This window comes from Haemaphysalis longicornis, unplaced genomic scaffold (assembly GCF_048455015.1).
Source record: "Haemaphysalis longicornis isolate Haplotype H1 unplaced genomic scaffold, Haemaphysalis longicornis Haplotype H1 scaffold_9, whole genome shotgun sequence".
NCBI classification, from domain to species: domain Eukaryota; kingdom Metazoa; phylum Arthropoda; class Arachnida; order Ixodida; family Ixodidae; genus Haemaphysalis; species Haemaphysalis longicornis.
This window is the reverse complement of record NW_027526460.1, coordinates 20,908,760-20,928,915: the sequence shown is the minus strand read 5'-3', so window position 1 is coordinate 20,928,915 and position 20,156 is coordinate 20,908,760. Positions and strand designations below refer to the sequence as shown.

Here is a 20,156-nt window from a genome sequence, read left to right as displayed (position 1 = left end):
CAGTTGGTGCCTCAGAAGCGAGCCCCGTGGTAGGGCGGGATAAGTCATCTGAGCTTAATGGGTGAAGGGGGCAGACTACTTGCGTGAGACCGCTTTCAATAAGTAGAATAGTGTGCAGTGGGAGACAGCGTGGGGAGGGGTTCAGTGTATGAGGGTTGATGTATGAGGAGGCAGTGGGAGGAGGGTTAAAGGTTCTATATGGGGGGATAAGGCGCTGAACATTGGATGGTGTGGAGGATTAGCAGTTCGTGTGCGAGGTGGCAGTGATGGGGGGTATTTTTTGCAGGTCTCTAGCTCATGGCTAGTGTTGGCAAAGTATTCATTGTTTAAAAATTCAGCTGATCTTGGCCTGTTAGAAGAGTTTGCAGACAAATGGCTTTCTTATTCTTGCTCCCAAGCGAGACAGTGCGTGTGGAAAATGCTTGGTAGCATCGCCCCGTCTTCCCTTTTATTGATTCTGTGTTCCCCGTATGAAAAAATAAAATTGAGGGAACGAGTGTTGCTCTGCCGTTTGTGCTCAATTAAACATCAGTAGGCCATAACACAACGAAAGTCGGCGGGATGTCAGTAGAAACCCAACGGCCACTTGGCCACTAAGCGTACCGCCGACGGTACCGGATCTCATTTGTGCGGTCAATAAAAATGGTTTGCTAATGTAAGTACAACTGCGTATTCCCCGATTCTCACAGAGTATAAATATAATTCCAACAATAACATTCGAAAGGAATGTCTGACTTTTTTATAACAGCTTATTGCCTGTGGTATGTGGAGGAAAATTTGACACGTGCAGTGAGGAGGTGGTGGAGAGTGGAGAAAAATGTATTTACAAAAAAGGGTTAGGGCGCACTGGGTGCTAACCTCTGGTCACGGCGACATCAGCCGCTCAATTCACGAGCTTCTCCTGGAGTTTGAAGTTCAAGTGGCCCTACACCCACCTGCTGGTCAGGGGAATTATTGGGAAGAAATAGGTCCTCTGCACAGCCCTCCCTGCTTCCCTACTTGGTATTTTATTGACTGAATAGTGCTGTACAGTATGTACAAATGCAGATTTATGCAATTCATGAAAACGGAAAAATACATGAATGAAGAATTGCAATGGCACGTTGAGAGTGTCTGTTCCTAGACAGACTCATTCGCCTGCAAGTGAATGCAGTGCATCTTAATTTACTCCAGTGACGTATATTGCTAACAGTTTGTGCATTCACAAGCTTGAACGGCCACACAAATAAGCGGAATCACCGGTTGCAGTGACGCACTGGTGCATTGTAGATGATGAGCAATCATGCTTGACGACGACGTTGATGACCGAAAACTTTCTCTACGGCTGAAGGGCGGCGTTGCTGAAGACCTCCTTTTCGCAGTTTGGTGCCTGGCGCGGTGACACACCCGCTCGAAGCCTCTGTAAATGGAAAAGCAAGGCTTGTATCCATTTGAGTGCGGCAAAAAAAATATTTTCTTGGTGTGGTTACATACCTGGGATGTGAGTCACGCCTTAGTGAAGGGCTACGGATTTAAATTACCTGTGGCCCATAAATATTGACTCATTGGCATTTTAGTTTCCTTTTTTTTTTGCTTCTGTCCTGATGAGTTATTGCAGCAAATTGCACACGTGTTTTATTAAGCTGCCTGCCCAATGCATACCATATTTGTTTGATTATAAGGCGAGGGTGCAGCTTGGAGAGTAAAAAAATCGTCATATTGGGCTTCGAATATTAGGCGCGGTATGACTTTGCGACTACAGATTTTGGAGAAAAACCTCGCCTTATATTCGAATAAATGCAGTACTTCATGCCTGCTTGGGTCATTTGGCTCAGCGTATATGGTGTTGTGCTGGGAAACATGAGGCCATAGGACTACTTAGCAGTGGCGGCTGCTTTTCAGATACAGGTGAAACATGATACATTCTTTATGTGCGAAGCGCGCACATTAAAGAACCCCAGGTGGTCTGAATTAATGCGTAGTGTCTGCTGCATGGTGCCCCACAATTCGGGTGTAGATGGACTTCGCGTGTAAAACCTCAATTCAAGCTCACGGAACTGCCCATTTATTGCTCGTATTAGATAACTTTCTGCGCCAAAATGAAAACTGAGCCTAATGGTGTTGCTAAAGTTCAATCAGCTTGTTATAAGCAGTTGCTACTTTCGGAGCAGCACCCTTAGGGGAATGTTACAGCATTCGCACATCTCGGTTAGCTGCTATAGCTTTTAGGAAGCTGTCCTGGTAAAATACCTACAGCTCACACGTAGCATCATTTTTATCAGGAAAAACAGCGTAAGCCTTTGAATAATAATCTACGTGTGAGCAGATAGTGGGCACACACTGTGCCACATGCAGCAGAGGCCTGGGCTCTCGGGGAACATGCTAGTGCCATTTACAGTTACAGTTTGTAGGGACGCAGCCCCTACGTGCGCCCGCGGAGGGTGATTACACTGCAGTGAGTGCCGGACGAACACTGATAGTGGCGTCAGTGCGTCATGGTGCCCGTGCGCGCGTGTGCGATGAACAGTGAGCCGCAACGGACACGTGTAGTGCAACAGAACCCGGAGCATGCGCACAACCAACAAAGTGGCTTAAAAGCGGCGCTCACAGGAGCAGCTGGACAGTGCGCACCGAGGGACACGCGAGAGCAGCTGCGGCCGCGGGCGGCGGCGAGCCACGACCATGACGCCCGGACCGCGAGGAGCAACCAGCGTCCGAGGCGGACGCTCTTCACCCGACGTCGGCACAAGTGACTGAAGACGTCGTCGTGAGTGTACAGCACCATGCTGTACCTTTCTGGACAAGCAGGGTTTCAACCACCGCAATGTTTTCTTTACGCGCTTTCGGCGCTTGCTTGCTGTGCTCTCTTTTTGTTGCCTCCCAACCTGCCTTGTTTGTTTTTTCCTGTTTTGGTTTTCCCGGAATAAACCGCTGATTTGTTCTCATGCGGATCGGCGTTACTTCGTCGGGCGGGTTCGGGCTCGCGAACCCTTTACGCTCGAAGGGGGATCCTTCACGTTGAACCTCGTTATCAGGACAGTAATTTAGTTCGTTTTGTTCGATATTCGTTGTAACAGTAGAGCTAAAAATTGGTTCAAACCAATCGGTAATCTGGCTCCTGCAAAAATCCTTGATACAAAAATGCATTATTTTGATCTTCGAACCTACTATAAACAAGGTAACCCTTATCTTTCTCCTTGTGGCATTTCAAGCTCAATGAACCGGAACATAAAATGGGAAATTCCAATAGAACATAGTCCATGGCAAAACAGGCCTGCGTTCCTATTTTTTCGAGGAAAGATATGTGCTCTTTGTCTGATGGCTATTCACAGCACTGAGCAGGATGACGTTTTCCAGTGTCCACAAACAAAGGGGCTGACTCTATCACCCCTATGCATAAAATTCATACCTGGACTCACCCCAAAAAAGTTATGCCTCAGATATGCCTCCTTCAATTAACACTTGCCCATATAAGTGACCAATACTCTCATATGACCCACATTTTTACTGATGGATCATCTGCGCCTGCAGATCTGCAGTTCTTCTGGGCTCTTCATTTCATCCACCGGCCAAGCACTCTCATACCGTCTTGAGCGCCCAACGTCATCTACATCTGCTGAGCTTCATGCCATCAAACAAGCACTTCGCTACATTCTCCGCCAGCAGCCAGCACAGTGGGTAATCTTCACGGATTCGAAGACAGCACTGCAAACTCTTCGACGTGCCAGCTGCTTCAGTATTCACGAGCATATATCCCGCGATGTCTCTTACCTAAATCATCTATTTTGTTTCGCCGGGCACCGCGTGATACTGCAGTGGATCCCTGCCCACTGCGGCATCATAGGCAATGAAAAAGCAGAGGAGGCTGCCAAGAGAGGATTACGACTGCGGAACGAGAGGAACATTTTCTTCACGAAGCACGATGCCTCGAGACTAGCAAAGGAGCTTGTTTTCAGGGAAAGAAGCACCTTCTGGTCTCTCCCGGAAAACCAGCACCCATTCCTGCATCATGTCGACCCAACTTTGGCACTGAGGTTACCGGAGCGACTTCCACGTCGGCTAGAGACTTTGCTCCATCGCTTACGTCTCAACGTGGCGCTAACACATACCTACCGCCATCGCCTTGGCCTAACCTCGAACCCCTATTGTGACAACTACGGTTCACCAGAAACCGTCGAGCATATTTTACTGGAGTGCCCTACATACTGTCAAGCAAGGAACAACCTCGCACAGAAGATCGAGTGCCTCAACCACAGTTCCTTGACTTTAAAATCACTTCTGGGACCATGGCCATCTCCCTCCTCTCAGCGTAAAGTGCTAACCGTATTATTTGAATACCTCAATGACATCGGCGTCGCTGAGCTGATATAGAACCAAACCATCCTTGCACTGTACAACCGTCCATAGACTTTTCACGTGTCGCACTGACGGTCCCCAACGCACACGCTACCTCCTTTTTTTTTACTTCTTTTATTTTCTTCTTTCTTCTCTCCCTTCCGCCTTTCTTCCTATTGCAACTTTATTCCCTCCTCTCGTACCCCGCAGAGTAGCATGTCGGCGTTAACATGCCGGCAAACCTCTTTGCTTTCCTCTAATAAAGAGCTTTCTCTCTCTCTCTCTTTTCTACTTCTGCAGTTTCAGATGCCACGAGTTTTTCCAAGCAGCTTCTAGCCTACTGGTGAAACATTTCTTTGTTATATCTGATAGTGCGTGCGACTCTCGCAAATTCACTTTTGTTATAGAAGAACAAGTGTCATTGAAATGAAGCGTATGCAGTTCGCTATAGCCGATAATTCGCTATATGTCAGTGTTCGTTATAATAAGGTTCAACTGTAGTAGCATTTGGTGATTCCTGCCCCCTAGTACACAGTGCCTGCCATCCCTAGTGACAGGTGTTCACCACATTGAGTGCTTCTCTGTTGTGATGAAAAAGCATAGTTGTGCCACCTCTACTTTGTAGGGGCCTGGGTAGGACGGTGAGCCGAGGAAAACCTATGAAAGTTAAACCCCTGGAGGCATATCAAAAACTGTTCTGTATGGCCAAAAGGAAGCTTGTTCAATTGTGTCTATGCGATCGCGCCGCTTTGGTGCCTCACCTGCCGTAGAGAGCCGGGCGTGGTGAGCAGAAAGTAGATCATGTAGCCGGGGATCATGACCATGGATGCGAGCGCCATGAGCCAGCCGAGCATCTCGCCCCACCAGGGGTACGTGTACGTCTTGGCGTACACGAGTGGCTGGTACTTGATCACGGAGAACAGGAAGATGGCCTGCAGAGGAAGGGGGAGCCACTTTACACGCTGCCGTCTGTGTACTGTGTACATAACGCGTGAGTAGCTGCAAATGGCAAGTGAAGAGAGGGTGGGACAATACGTGTCCTGCCTACTACCATACCTTCCACTATACTGCCACCAACCATACCTTCTGATATGTTCATTTATGCCTGTTGCCAGCGCGTGGCTGCGCTCGGCTATCTTATCCTGTGTTTCATTCGAAGCTTGCATTTCTTCTTTCGCATTCCTCATCGGCGGTCTTGTTCGGCGGGGAAAGGGTGTAGCTTTGCGATCATTATTCTGGACTGCACTGTCTAGTCAACAGTGTTCTTGATCTAATTCGATGTTTCTAGAAATGAGAGCACACCAGATAAATGCATGAAAAGTAACACAAACACCACAGCATTTGATTCGCCAAGAATCGTCCGTGCACAGCACTTTGTTGGCTGCTGCTTCGACGTTTGTGCATTTTTTGAGTTCATTGTGGAACGAAAGTTGGCTCCAATAAACCTTATTCCCTAAAGAATCTTGCGGCGTCCTTGGCTACGTAACATTACATTGTTTTCTCCAAATGGTCGAGACACAGCGAGGAAAACGCGTAAAGCTCTGAGACATTTTTCACTGTTGTAAACAGGCTTATTGGGCTGACGTTCGCTTGCTAGCCTGTCGCGTTCATCAACAATCTATCGATCGTGCGACTTATGTGATGGAAGCAATCATCAACGGTGCGCCAGCAGCATTGAAGTTTCCTTCTTTGTATACATTTTAATGATTTCTCTAAAATACCGTGTCAATTTTTAACATTTGTAGCTTGGAAAGCTTTTGATGCTACAAAACATTACAATGTTTGCCATACATATAGAGGTTATGCATAGGTACGCGGTGAGGCCAAGAAGTACCTGGACAGTAAATACAAAAACTAAGAGAATAAAACTCTGCATACGAACCACGCACACTACCGGTGCAAAGACCGACCATCCCAACCGGAACAGGATGCTTGGCCGACGTCCAATCATTTCATTGATGTTGTTGGAGAGGTTTTTTGTCCCTGTAAGCACGTTAAATTAGTTCCTGTTACTTGCAATAGGCTGTCACACCATGCTTATACATACTCTCGAAAGAAAAAAAGCATCTGAAATGGGCTCTAAAAAACATGCTCACCATAAATCCATGACAGTGCAATGGCCTCGAAGAACACTGTAAACAGCAGCGTGATGCCGGTGACGGCATAGTTGTCCACTAAATGGAAAAGGTACATGCCACCCTGTAATCATAGGAACAAAGGAAAAAGGCCTGCTAAAAAATTATAGGGGCACCTAAAGTTTCTTTTGACGTGAGGATGCGTGGGTATCAGTATCACCTTTTGTTGAGTTCTGCCTTTGAGTTTTGTGCTGGTGAGTTTAAAGTTGAGTGTATGATGTCGCAAAAAATGCGAAACAAACCGGCCATATCTCTACCTTTTGGATAAGTTTTATTTGCAGCATTTCTCCTTACAGTGTGATGCGGAGAGAGGTTATAGTGCTGCATTTCGCGAAGACACTGCTTTTTAATGCGTAGCATTCTTTGCCGAGTACCCCCACAGCCAGGACCGTGTAACGCCCTGCATTTCCACGAAAATGCAGATATCGCGAAAGTTCCACCTGAAATCGCTATAATGGCGTAAATTGGGACAACTGCTCGCACGAAATTTTGAAAAACTAAAAAATAAGAAAAATATAAAATTGCGGGAAATGGCGAAACGTGTAACGCCCTGCATCTCCACAATAATGCAGATTTCGCGAAAGTTCTACTTCTAATCGTTATAATAGTATAAATCGGGATAATTGGTCGGACATTATTTAGAAAAGCCAAAAAAATTGGCTGGAAAAAATTACACCATCTTCCCACGTGGGAACCGTGAGGGGATGCAAAGCTGTGGAGTAGTAGCGTGTTAATTGGTTGTTAGAGTAAAGACACGTGTAGTAGCGTATTAAATGTCTTCTTTATTTATTGAGTAGTGGGGAACGTTTTGCGGCTTCTCGTTCTTGAAGCGAGGAATCCGCTGTTCGACGCTGGCGTTTCGAAGCGTTGTCACGTTGCCGAACGCCATCTAGATCAGCTACTCGCCGCTGGCGTTCAAAGCGGCTTCTCGTTCTCGAAGCGAGGAAAACGCTGCCGTTTACGTTCGGCGTCGCGAGCTCTTCTCTGTGCAGCATTGTCTTCGGGGGTGCTTGCGGTTCTGACAGTGTGCTGGCTGGCGCTAGTTGAAGGTGTGCCAGCCAGTTCGCTGACTGAATCGTTGGCGTCCATTTCCAGTCATCGGACGGCGCAGTAACTGAGCGGAGCGCGGACGGGGTTTATTTGCAGAGCAGAGGGAGTGGAGAGGCGGAGTAGTGCGCATGCACGTGATTGGACAGCTGGTGGGGAGAGGGGAGAGGAGGAGCAGCACGCGTAGCGCACAGGTGGTGTGGAGAGGTGGAGCAGCGCGCACTAGCGCACAGTGTTGCCGGTGTCTTCCTGAGCCGGCACGAGACGAGCCGAGGGGCGAGGAGGAGAGCGGCGTTATCACAGCTGGCGTGGAGAGGGGGACGCAGAGGAGAGATGCGGACGCCGGACGGCGGAGGTCGACTAAGAGATGCTGTGCATCTAAAAACTTGCAGTCGAGACAAGCGGCTTAAGAATGCTACGCATTAATTCTCTGAATTTCCGCAGAATTTTTTTAGCTGTGACACCACTTTTCTAGACAAAGACAGTGCTTTTCAGCTGCCCACTAGATGATGTGATCGCAGACGACGATGTAGACGCTTCCTACATGCTCTTGCTGGGTTTTTACTCTTCGTAAATCGCCGAGGAAGCACCCATGTGCGCTGCCTCGCGGACTATATTCACGTGATGGAAAAGGCAGTGTTTTTTCCCGATAGCTTCCAGCCACGCTGTTTACCGGGACTTTACCAGAAATAGAAAGGTCAATACTTCACTGGTATATCTGGAGACTCACTTACCCAGTCCAAAATGCACACATGGCACATGCCGACACTCTTTTTTTTTTGTTGTTATAAAACGTGCACTTCAGGATGCATGGTATAAGCGTGTTTTTGAAGATCCACGATAATCGCACAGCCTTACGTCAACAGCTATTGACACAGGAAATTTTGTCTTGGAGTGATCATCTGCGAATATTTTATACTGAAATAAACCTTCTTACATCTTGTACCGCTGAAGGCACCGAGTTTCTATGAATCCTGCTTTATGGTTCCTTCAAGGGTTTACTCGGGATGTCTTCAAGATAACCATCCTTTTAAACCTGTTTTTAATGACAGATCCACATCTTACATCTTTTTAAATCGCCCAACAATTTCTGTGCCTTTCTCACACACAGTCAAAGAGCAAGTGTCTGAACACATACCTGTAAAACATCCTGTAGCACACTTTTAACCCCATGACAAGTTCGTCCTGTGCTATGCGACTTGTAATTCATGAAAATTGAGAAAAATGGATTGATTGATTGATTGATTGTAGGGTTTAACGCGCCGACGCAACGCAGGCGATGAGGCGCGCCGTAGTGGAGGGCTCCGGATTAATTTTGACCACCTGGGGATCTTTAGCGTGCGCCGAAATCTCGTACACACGGGCATTTTTGCTTTTCGCCTCCATCAGAAAAGCGACCGCCGCGGCCGGGAATCGAACCCGCGACCTCGTGCTCAGCAGCGCAACGCCTTAGCCACTGAGCCACCGCGGCGGGTTGAGAAAAATGGAGTTCCAAGAAGTGCAGTTTTGCAGCACTTGCTTTTACAGGGAAAATATCACTGGGCAGAATTTTACAGTAACGCGTCCAAAACATCCTCCACCGTGTCCTGTGCTGTGCACGGTCCCAATTTTACTGCAAGTTGCCGGGCGAGCGCAGCGCCAGCCGCGGCAGACCCGCGCAACTCTGGATCGGTCCCGCCGCGCACACCGCCTTCAGCGCCCGAGTACGCAACTTTTGCAAAAACGTGTGTCATTACGTTATTTGCGTGTATATCTACTACACAGTGCAACGAAGTCATGCAGAAATTTGTTACAGTAGGGGGAAACCTCCAAATAAAACGGGGCGCGATAAAATGCTGTCGCCTTGCTGCCGAGCCGTAGGTTGACGCAACTGGGAAGCGTGTGTTCAAGGCTTTGCCGCTTTGCATTCTCCCGCGGATTCTTCTTCTCTCTTTTTTTTCGCAGATACGAAGTGCAGTTGCTGAATCTTGAAAAGCCCACACTAAGCGAGCGGATTACATGCTGCCGTGGTGTACGAGCAGCTTGTTAGTCGGCTGGTTAGCAGGTGGTATAATACTGCCGCGAACCATGCATTGGGTTTGTTTATTTGTGTTTTGCTTTTACCGCCCGACTGCGCCGGTCTGTGTTATCTCTGTGCCAAGGGAAGCGCGTGTTACATTTTTTCTTTCTGTGCCGCATGTGTTATCTGTTCTGATAGGGAGAGCATTCCGATCTAACGTGAACAGCCCGGAATAATCTTCTTGGATCTACAATGTTCTCGATGCGAATCGACGGTTCGAGAACCACGCGCGCCGAAAGAGTATGCGATTCTGCGACGTTCGCCGACGCACGTCACTTTGTTGACCGCTGCTTCGCCGCCTTTGTATTCTTTTGAGTTGTTAGGGGAGCACAAGTTCGCTCCAATAAACTTGTTTCTTTTCCAAAACAACTGCGTCGTCCCTGGCTTCGTGACAATACACATTTAAATTTGGTAACAGAGAGGGCCCCCAAACAGTTATAGTATAGGGCCTAGAATATAGACACTATAGTTATAGCAGCATAGATTATCACCCAGCGGTTCTACTCTGCTTTATATAATATTTCACGTGCTTATATCGCCGTATTAAATACATATAAACACATATGGGGTGAACACGTTCTCAAATGTTTCGCAAGATATATTTGGATAGCATAAAATCACCACCTCTTCTGCAAAAGAAACAATTAAATTGTTTTCTAAGGCACTGAAAAGCAAAGAAAAATAGAGATAAGACGTTCCCCAATAAAAGTTGGAAATAAAAGTTGCGAGGCGGAGGAGAAGGACAATATTTATCCAATCTGTTGTGATTGCGGTCACTCCCGACCAGTGAGGGGTGTCCTCAGGGGACTAAATTTTTCTCCCTTGACTTTTGCTGGGAAGGTGTTGATGGTAATAAAAGCGCTGCTATTTCTTTCGAAGAGGTCTCACGCCGGACCCGTTGGCGTGGAGAGAAAAAAAAAAATACCCGAATATGAATATTCCGTAATTTATTCCGATACGCCTATTAGACGTTCTGCCTACCCCTCTCCCCACACCCTCCCCGCCCAATGGAATTTTTTGTGATAGCCTTCCCGTGAAGAGTTTATTTTTAGGGGCGTGTTTTTATACACCTGGCGTACTTGGCTACACCTGGAAGCTCAAAAGTTTCTTGGCGGAGCGGGCACTTATTAGCGGCAGAACTTTAGCCATACACAAACAAATGTGAATTTCATACTGTAACATGTATGGAGCATCACATTCTGATCAAAGACCCACATCTAACACTCATGTGGAACAGTTAGTAGTTCTGCAGTCGCTAATGCACTCGCATGGCTAGAATATACCTCGCACAGAAACATCGTGCAACGTCTGATATATTTGCAGACAAAGCCTCCTCCTCTGTCGATTGAACAATATCAATTACGTTTTCTTTTGAAGGGAAACATGGTGGTCTCGAGAAATTTTTGCCCGCAGGCAGGCTGTACAAGCGTTTCTCTGGTCACCCGAGCACAAGCCGTGGTCATGGCGGCCCCTTAGGCCAGTGGTGTCAATAAAAGTTTTTATCTCTCTCTCTCTCTCTCTTCTGGGCATCACGCCTATGCGGCCTTTATATGCCATCCCATACGCGAATTCAACCGGATAAATCCATCTACATTCACCTACACTATACGGAAGGATTACTGTACAATCTCTTACTTCGTTTTAAGCCCAAAAGGGGCACTAATATGCTTCACCCATGCTGCAAAAAGAGGAGCGCTGCCCAGCCAGGAACGTAATGGCTTGCGGGGACCGACCCAGTGTTGCGCATATCTGCCGAAGGGGACGCTAGGTGTCACGCGCTCCGTGTCACCCTCTGGGTGCTGTCCGGTGCCTATGCCATTTTTCTTGTTGCAAGTCATATCGTTGAACATAATAGTATCCCTAAGTCTGTAATTTATACAGACTCTTTGAGTGTGGTGCATGCATTGTCATCCACAAAGTCATCCAAAAACTACGTCATCAATCTTGTTCTAAAGACCATTATCTCTGCTTATGCCTCAAATCTTGAACTGACTTTGTGTTGGGTACCTGACCACTCTGGGATAGCCAGTAATGAGACCGCGGATCAGATGGCCGCTGCTGCTGTACATACCAACAGTACCTTACACTGACCTCAAGCCACACATCAGAAAGCACCTTTGCAATATCTGGCAAGCAGACTAGAATACACAGACACAACGTTACACTTAATAAAACCACGCTCAGGACCACACATCACCGACACACACAACGGACACACCGAAGTGGCCTTAGCAAGGTTACGGATAGGCCACACACTTGTAACGCACTCCCACCTGCCCACTAGATCACCAAACCATGTGCAGCAAGTGTGGAGAGGGCCTGTCCGTAATCCAGGTACCCATTGAATGCAAGGCACTTGACACAACGCGACGCAAACACTTCCCACGACTATACAGATTACGCATACCACTACACCCAGCGTTTTTTCTGTCTGATGATCCCATTTTTCTGTCAAACGAGTTTTTAAATATTTAGCAGAAGTAAAATCTTTATACCTAATTTCATACCCCGCATAATCATAACCTGGCCTTCTACACCAGCCATCCTCATTGTATTTTACAGATTTTGCTTTCATTCTTGTTGAGCGATTTTAGTCTTTGTCTTCATCCCTCATACATAACCACTGTTTTGTCACTCTTTTCCCCCAGTTGGCCTTGCACCATTAATATCCAACCATCATCATCATGTCTTCAAAATGGCAGATGTAAGGTTGTTTAAAAGTAATCCTCCTTGGCAGTCAATGAGGTGGAAATTGTTTCTCCACAAAATTGTTTCCCTGGCAGTGCAGTTAAAAATAGCTTATGCAATCTTTTTTTTACCCAACTGGCCAAACCATTACCGATTTTACAGCAAAGCTTTCTACCTTTACCAGCCAACGGCTTCGTTGTGTGTGCCACAAGAAACTTCCAACCAGGCTATATAAAACTAAGGCACTGCCAGGGATGGAACCTGGGCCCGAAGAGAAGCAGAGCAAGAGCCCGCCATCTTAGCGACTAAGCTACACCCACACGTGGAAACAGGGGAGACACATGCTGGTTTTGATTCAGCTGCTAGGGAGGGGGAGCATGCTTTTTGGAAGCGCCACATGAAACCAGAGTGAGGGGAGGCAGTGAAGGCGATGACGCACCGCCCTCCTCCTCACCCTTCGAAAGACGCTCCTCTCCGTTTTTTTCCGACGCACGGCCGGGCTAGAGCGGCGGCGTCCGCCGCTCTAGTCCAACCGTGGCCGACGCTCCTGCGTTCGGGATTCCACCCCTGCAAATCCCAGGTAAACCTGGGCCCAAAGAGTAGTGAAGCGAAGCGAGAGCCCGTCGTCTTAGCGACTAAGCTACGCCCACACATGGAGACGGGAAGACAGACGCTGGTTTTGATTCAGCGGCTTGGGAGGGGGAGGGCGCTTTTTTAGTGCGAATCCGAGGTAACGGCTGGCAGAATCTCTGGTTTCACTCTTTGTAGAGTCACGTGTGTGAATTCAAGTGACGTCGCTTGGGCAATTGTTGTGGGTGTCGTTTAAAGCTTTGCTTTCCAACCACCTTCACAGCGTAGATTGGAGCCATTTTGTATAATATATTTAGAACATTCAGAATTTCGGCATAGTTTTCACATTTTTCTGGTGAGGAATGATTAATTGATTGATTGTGGGCTCTAACGCACCGAAGCTACACCTGCGCACCGTAGTTTAGGGCTCTGAATTAATTTTGACCACCTGGGGATCTTTGACATGCGCCAAGATCTCAACACACGGGCGTTTTCACCTCCATCAGAAAAGCAGCCACCACGCCCGGAATCGAACCCACATCCTTGGGCTCAGAAGCACAGCGCCTTAGCCACTGAGCCACCGCGGCGGGTTCTGGTCAAAAAAGAAATGCGGCAAAGGCAAGAGTTCATACTGAATAGAATGAAATTTAAAAAAAAAATGGCATACAGTTAAATGAACCAGGAGTGCAAAAAACAACCGCAGGAGCTGATCCGATTGTCAAACATAGCTGCACCATTGCTATGACATTGCACTTCTCATTTATGGTGCAACACTTTTAGAACTTCTCCTTACTTCTTTTCATGGTGTATTCACAGTCTGGTCTTTTTTGCGCGCTCTTATTTGGGTGCCAAGGAGCTGTTCGGCAGCCCCTGTAACAGACCCCACGCTGCCCCGGTGTGCAATTTCATTATAACCATGCCCTTTCCTCTTCAGTAAGTATGGTGCCAACATAAACCCAGCATACTTCAGCAAAAAGTGTTTATTTGAACGCAACAAAGACAAAAAGAGAGGTGTTATAGGTGAACGGTAAAAGTGTTGGGGCTGATCCCCATATGTGACTGACAAATAAATGCATTTCATTTCTCCAACCTAAATATCCGTGCATGCACACGCACTAAAATTTGAAGATTACTTGAGAAATCATAAGGGAATTTCGTGCCTTAAGAAACCCTACCTGAGTGACCATTGGCAGTCCAAGCAGAAACTGAAGGAGGACCGTGAAGAAAGCAAGGAGTGTTCTCCGTTTGATGAGGTGCGGCCATTGGTCAATAATGCCAGCGACTACCGCTTCCGACGTACAAAACTGTAAAAGAGGGTGTTTCAGTACAATTGTGCAAGTACAAAACAGCGGAGTGGTTGCTTCTATGCATGTCAGTATTCCCGGGCAAGACACAGCAAGAAACGGTCGTCTGCCATGTGTCTATTCGTTTCGTTGAAGAAAGCGGATATGCCAAGGCCGGTTTGCTCACTTGAGCTTATTGAGCACTAAATAATGTCAAAAACAATGTCTAATTGTCTACCAAATGGGAGTTTAGAGTGCGCAAATCAATTCCTTTACTTGTTTCCGCCAACATCAGCACATTCTCTCGTGAGAAACAAGAGGGGTTGAAAGAACAGTTCCCTTTTTCCTGTCCTGCTCTTATGATCTGGTGACATGCTTGCGAAGACCCACTGGCAAGTCTACAAAGACGTTGGCTGATTGATTGATTGATTGATTGATTGATTGTGACTGACTGACTGACTGACTGACTGACTGACTGACTGACTGACTGACTGACTGACTGACTGACTGACTGACTGATAATGAGGTTTTAACGTGCCGACGCTACACAGGCAATGAGGCGCGCTGTAGTGGAGGGCTGCAGAGTAATTTTGATCACCTGGGGATCTTTAACATGTGCCGAAATTTCGAACGCACAGGCATTTTCGTTTTTCGCCTCCATCAGAAAAGCGTCTACAAAGAGGCATTCAGTGTATTCTGAAAGCAACTGAGAAACAAGTTTGTACCGACATACTAGCATGCCTGCCTTGGAAATACATTCCGCTTGGCGACAGCAGCTCGTTGATAAAGGACAAACTTGAAGAAAGGTAGAACAGCCAAAGGTTGTGTTTTGCCCTGTACGATTTGCGCCACCTCTAGTCGCAAATGTCGATGTCAGTAGTCTTTAAAGGCCACTGATAAGGCAAACCTACATACTTAGTCGCAAATGTGGGCGATGGATATTACAATACTTAGTGGGTAGCTTCCAAGTTGTGAGAAGCAGTGGCCCTACCTGTCTACAAAAATTTCGAGGAGGATACGTCTGCCCTTATTCATTATCTGGTTAAATCTAAACAAAGGAAGGAAGGACTTCTGCTGAAAACAAACACCAATGAAGCTATAAAATGTTGGATCATTATGAGAAAATTAATCGCTCATTTTCCCGTCGCGTCTCTGTCGACAGGTTAAGAGCATGTTGGCCATTTTCAAATTGTGCCTAAAACAAAGTGAGCAAAAACTGTAGAACAGGTGACCATTCAGAATAGAAAGGCCTGTACCACATCAAATCACTTTGTAATTCGGCCACAGCGACGTAAGGGTTGCTCTCTCACTCACTCACTCACTCACTCACTCACTCACTCACTCACTCACTCACTCACTCACTCACTCACTCACTCACTCACTCACCCGTAAGTCACCATATATAGTTATCCACCAATACAGCTTCGCTGGTTTTCCGCCTTCACATGGCTGTAAATGTTCTAATGCTTCCGGTTTGGCAATTAAAAAGGTGAAAAACCTAATTTGAAGCCTGTATTTATGACACAGACCAGACTCGCCAACCGCTTCTTTCCGAGAATTGTCAATGCCGTCTGCAGGTGTAGATGCCAAAAAAAAAGAGGGGCTGTACCAGCACTTACAACATGGTGGCATCTGCTGCCATCGTGTTGTATATGTTGGTCGATCCTTGCTCTTCCTCATCTCCCCCGTTCTTTCTTTTCTGCCGATCAACACAGTATCCATCACCTTCTTTGGGTCTGCAGTGGACTCGCCACTGAATGTCACCGGTGTTCACCTTCTTATGTAAACCACCCTATGAATATCGATAACCCCTCTTGGTGCGCGATCGATTTTCCCCTTGGCTCAGGTGTTGTGAAATTGCCTGAAAACAGCAGTGGTTCATGTACGGGGCACGTGAATGCCAGAAGATTCGTTCAGGGACACTCATTTCCTCTTTCTATCCCCCTTTCCTCTACACTCACCGTATTCACTCAACTCCCGGTATGTGTGAGCGATGACGTATTTGTGTTCTGCCCCATGCCTTCTTTAAGAAAGGGACAGAATTTGCAAGAGGGTTCCCATTACTGACAACAATTTCCACTGCCTCAGGTCCCAATCCGTGCTGCTTACACTGTCGTGAGTGTGAGTGCGTGGTTCAAGCTACTGCTTTCCACGACACACAGGAGACTCTTTGTTTCCAAGGCAACTAGAGGGCTGGCAAGGCATTGCTCATTTAGTGCTCAACTCGGTAGCGCTACTAGTGTCTCGTTTTTAGGGGTTTAATTTATGGTGACGCTAATGTTTTGGGTGAGCGCACCTGGCTGTTGATCCCAAGACAGAGCAGCATAATGAAGAACAGTATTGACCAGACGGTTGAAGCTGGCATTCGAGTGACGACCTCAGGATACACGAGAAACGCCAGGCCTGGCCCTGGAGAGGTCAAACAAAGGACGGAGGTACGTTAGTCGCGAAAACAATAGCTCCCCCAAACCGCAAGCTGATGCAATAATATGTCTGCTGATTGCTGTCTGATCAACCTGAATGGTTTAGCAATGTTTGCTCAGAGCAGAAAGAGCTGCTTCATAATGCTCCCAGCTGTACCGCATGCCACGAAAGCAGACACGGCTACCGAATGGAAATAAAGAACATAGACGTTGAAGTCCTCGGTTCATCAGTTATCTTACCTAACCAACACTGAAAGCTGATCGTGTACGATGATGGTTCGAGCAAAGGTTGTTTCCATGCGCAGCACTGTTAAGGCATGCATGTGAGTTGCGTTAATGAAGGACGAAATGGATGGTATGCGTGGATCTGTGATGAAATGATGATCTTTACTTTAATTGTAATAATTCAATTCATCAATTATAATAGGTCATCGGGCTCTTTAACGCAATTCATCCTCTCCTCTTGAGGGAAAAAATCACAATTGCTAAGTACGGTGGACAAACGTGATAAACAATGACAAATTGAGGGGGATTGCGCTTTTCTGTCTACACTGAAGATGAACACTTGAGGGGCTCCATTCGTAGCTTCGCCGTATGGATCCCACAACTTCTTCTAAGCTTGTTTTTAAGTTTTTACTTATCAGTTTTCATAAACACCTTTACACTGTCTGCTTTTTCTTTAATTTGGCGCTCTTTGCCCGTTGTTGGACTTTGCGCCACTGAACCCATAATTGTCATTATCAAAAACGTAGGAAGCAAGATGACATTAAATGAAATGACAATACAAAAGGGATGACATTTACCTGACTTTACTACGTCGCCCACCGATTTTTCAGCTATGTGGGCCATGTGACCAAGCATGGAGAATATTACTGTTCCAGCTAGGAGGCTCGTCATAGGGTTGACCGTGCAAACAATCGCCGAATCCCTGTGGACAAAGGATATCTCTTTTTTAAATGCTAGTTGACATTTTCTCGAGGAAGCCATCACCTAATTAACCATGAGGCTGAGCAAGGGAGTGAGCAAGTGGGTGAGCAAGCAAGTCGGCATTCCTAGCAACCTCAACATTTGTCTAGCAACTGCCTGTTTTTTTTTTCTGTTTATGTCAAGTTCCAAAAAGTTACACTGATTATTGGAGATTATTTATTTGCTTCGTGGATTTTTGATAATATACAAAACCCCGAAATCTCACTCTTATCAGCAAGAGTGGTGGCTGAGCGGTAATAATTCCCATCTCACAACCTGTGGAGGGTGTGTTCGGTTCCCAGTACTGCCCAGTTCGTTGTATTTTGCAATTCGTATGAGCTCAAATCGTCAGGCGTCTACTCTTGAACTTCCGAGAATGTGAAGATTGGGTGTGCACTGCTAAGTGGATTCTACCTCTAAAGAAGTGTGGAGGGTATGGGTATGCCACGCATGGTTTCTCTGCAAATCCAAAGGCCTCTAACTAGCTAACATTTGTTTTTGCTGCTTTGCTCTGCTACAGCAAGGAAAGGAGGATGTACAGTTGAATGTTAGTTTTAGGAAATAAAATTTTATAAATATGTTTAACGAATATATTTGAATTTCCTTCCCCCTCCCCCCCTCCCCCCTCCCTCCCCCTCTTCGTTGCCCATTTTTTGGCTTAATACTTTTTTCGATTTTACAGAGTTCTTTATAAACGTGAAGAGAAAAACAGCTTTGGTCAGTCTGAAAAAGCTAGCTTGTTGCAACTCACTGATCAGTTCAATTCCAATCACAGAAGACATTTTTTAGCTGATGAAATGCGAGCAATATTGAAATACTTTCGAATTTTCCGCTGCAGTGACGTATTATGGGCAGGCTAGATGTAATATGGTCCACCACAAAAAAAACAAAGTTATCAGTGTGCTAATTGCACATTAGCATTCAAGTGATATGATCAAATCGAACTAAAGGTCCTACTACAATTGCCCAGTCTTTTTTTCTTGGCGGTGACTTAGGCCGGCGGCTCTGAATCGCACTGACAAATTCTGTGACAACTGGAGAACTCGCCAGAAAGCGGCTGGGAGTCGTTACTGCTTCGCATGTTTTCTTTAATATGTACCTCTGTTATTTGTTTAAAGTTTGCGATAAAATCGGCACTGTTGTTATTGGCACAACGCAGATTTGTATTTACAAAACTTGTATTTTGTCTTCATGGCCCCTTTAATGAAACAATTCACTGCTCCCTGTGACTTCATTCAATCTAAGTTTCTTCAACAACGGGTTCTGACCTGAAGAGATCTTGATGAAATGTGTTGTAGCTACCCAGCGTCACCAAAGAGGAGAGGCCAATGCCAAAGGTATAGCACACCTGAGTTCCCGCGGCAATCCATACCTGAGCATACGGGGGGAAAGGAAAAGTGCCCGCATGAAGTTTGCATTGTTCAAAAAAGAAACGCCGTGAATAGAGCAACGCCTTTTCCAAATAATAGTTCATTAATCCAATTCACGTAGCGTTCTCACCTTTGGTTCGAGCAACTGGCTCCAGTCTGGAGTGACATAAAAGAGTAAGCCACTGGATGATCCCACCAAGGTAAGACCCCTCACAAGGAGAGTAAGAAGGCAGATGTAGGGAAATATGGCAATGGCCCGGACTATCTGGAAAGGAGGAAACGTGCTTGTTACAAATAGCGTCAAGCATGCTTTCTACAGAAGAGGCTTCACAAGCTAATTATTTCCAGCACCCAACCAACAGATAGGCTCGGGGCACACTTCACTACTCCTGTGCCTCCTTCGTTTGTCACCACTGATATAAACGCAGTCTCTTGGGGGCAAATGCACCAGGGACAACACATTTTGGAGTTTTTATGCACCGAAATTTAATTGATACACTTTTATTGTCCTCTTTCTACCATCAACATTGCCGAATACAGTCCAGCCCGCTTGTAATGAACACATCGGGTAACGTAAATCAGTTAGTTATATCCGTTTTTCGCTGTACATATCCGGACATAAAATAAATATTGTATACACATGGTAACGAAAAACGAAGATTTTGTTCGTTATAGTCGGGCTTTCGTTAAAACCGGGTTCGCTATAAAAGGGGATATTATACTCTCTAGCGCCCCTCCGATCGTACTTCTCCTCGTCCACTTCACCATTTCCGTCTGAGTACCCCTCCCTTCTCTTCTCTTTCCTCCTGTCCTATTCCCTGAGCTCTTTCTATCCCACTTTCCCTCTACACTACTCTTCCCCTCACAATTGGGTAAGTAACCCACTAGCGATCAGGCTTGCCAGTACCATTTTTGGTTGATTCAAGGGAAAGACAGACCAAATTTTCAAGTTCACGCAGTGCAAGAGAGGCTATCTGTTTTATAGCATTGTTGGGGTCGTCGCATGCGCAACAGCAGCGCACTGGACTGCCGCCTGACGCTTAGGGTAGCTCTCACCGCAGTTCATGGTGGCTTGGTAACCAGAAATCAAATTGCTCATCCTGAGCATCTAAAGCTTCTTTTTAGTCCGCCATACTACAGTATATAGCTAGTGTTCATTATGTCGTTGGAGTGAAGAACAAAGTAGCTTTGCCTCGTCCACTGAGATTGTAATCAAAGGAAAATTGCGACGATATAGCAAGTGCTTGCAGTGGAACAATCGGGGATGAACAAAAGCAGTCACGGGAACGTTACCAGTAAAA

The 20,156-nt window shown here is 46.3% G+C and overlaps 1 protein-coding gene across 1 annotated transcript in view; it reads right to left on the bottom strand.

Annotated features, from left to right (window-relative positions):
* Positions 1–984: 984 nt before the first annotated feature.
* Positions 985–20,156, bottom strand: part of LOC144151721 (sodium- and chloride-dependent GABA transporter 1-like) — a 47,665-nt gene continuing 28,493 nt past the window's right edge. Inside the window, exons 7-15 of the mRNA XM_077682843.1 lie at positions 18,986–19,120; positions 18,754–18,857; positions 17,323–17,447; positions 16,393–16,505; positions 13,989–14,117; positions 6,411–6,513; positions 6,197–6,297; positions 5,076–5,246; positions 985–1,399 (exon numbers count right to left, since the gene is read on the bottom strand). Of these exons, the coding sequence (XP_077538969.1) occupies positions 1,319–1,399; positions 5,076–5,246; positions 6,197–6,297; positions 6,411–6,513; positions 13,989–14,117; positions 16,393–16,505; positions 17,323–17,447; positions 18,754–18,857; positions 18,986–19,120 (1,062 nt within the window). The 3' untranslated portion in view covers positions 985–1,318. The remainder of the gene's footprint in view (positions 1,400–5,075; positions 5,247–6,196; positions 6,298–6,410; positions 6,514–13,988; positions 14,118–16,392; positions 16,506–17,322; positions 17,448–18,753; positions 18,858–18,985; positions 19,121–20,156) is intronic.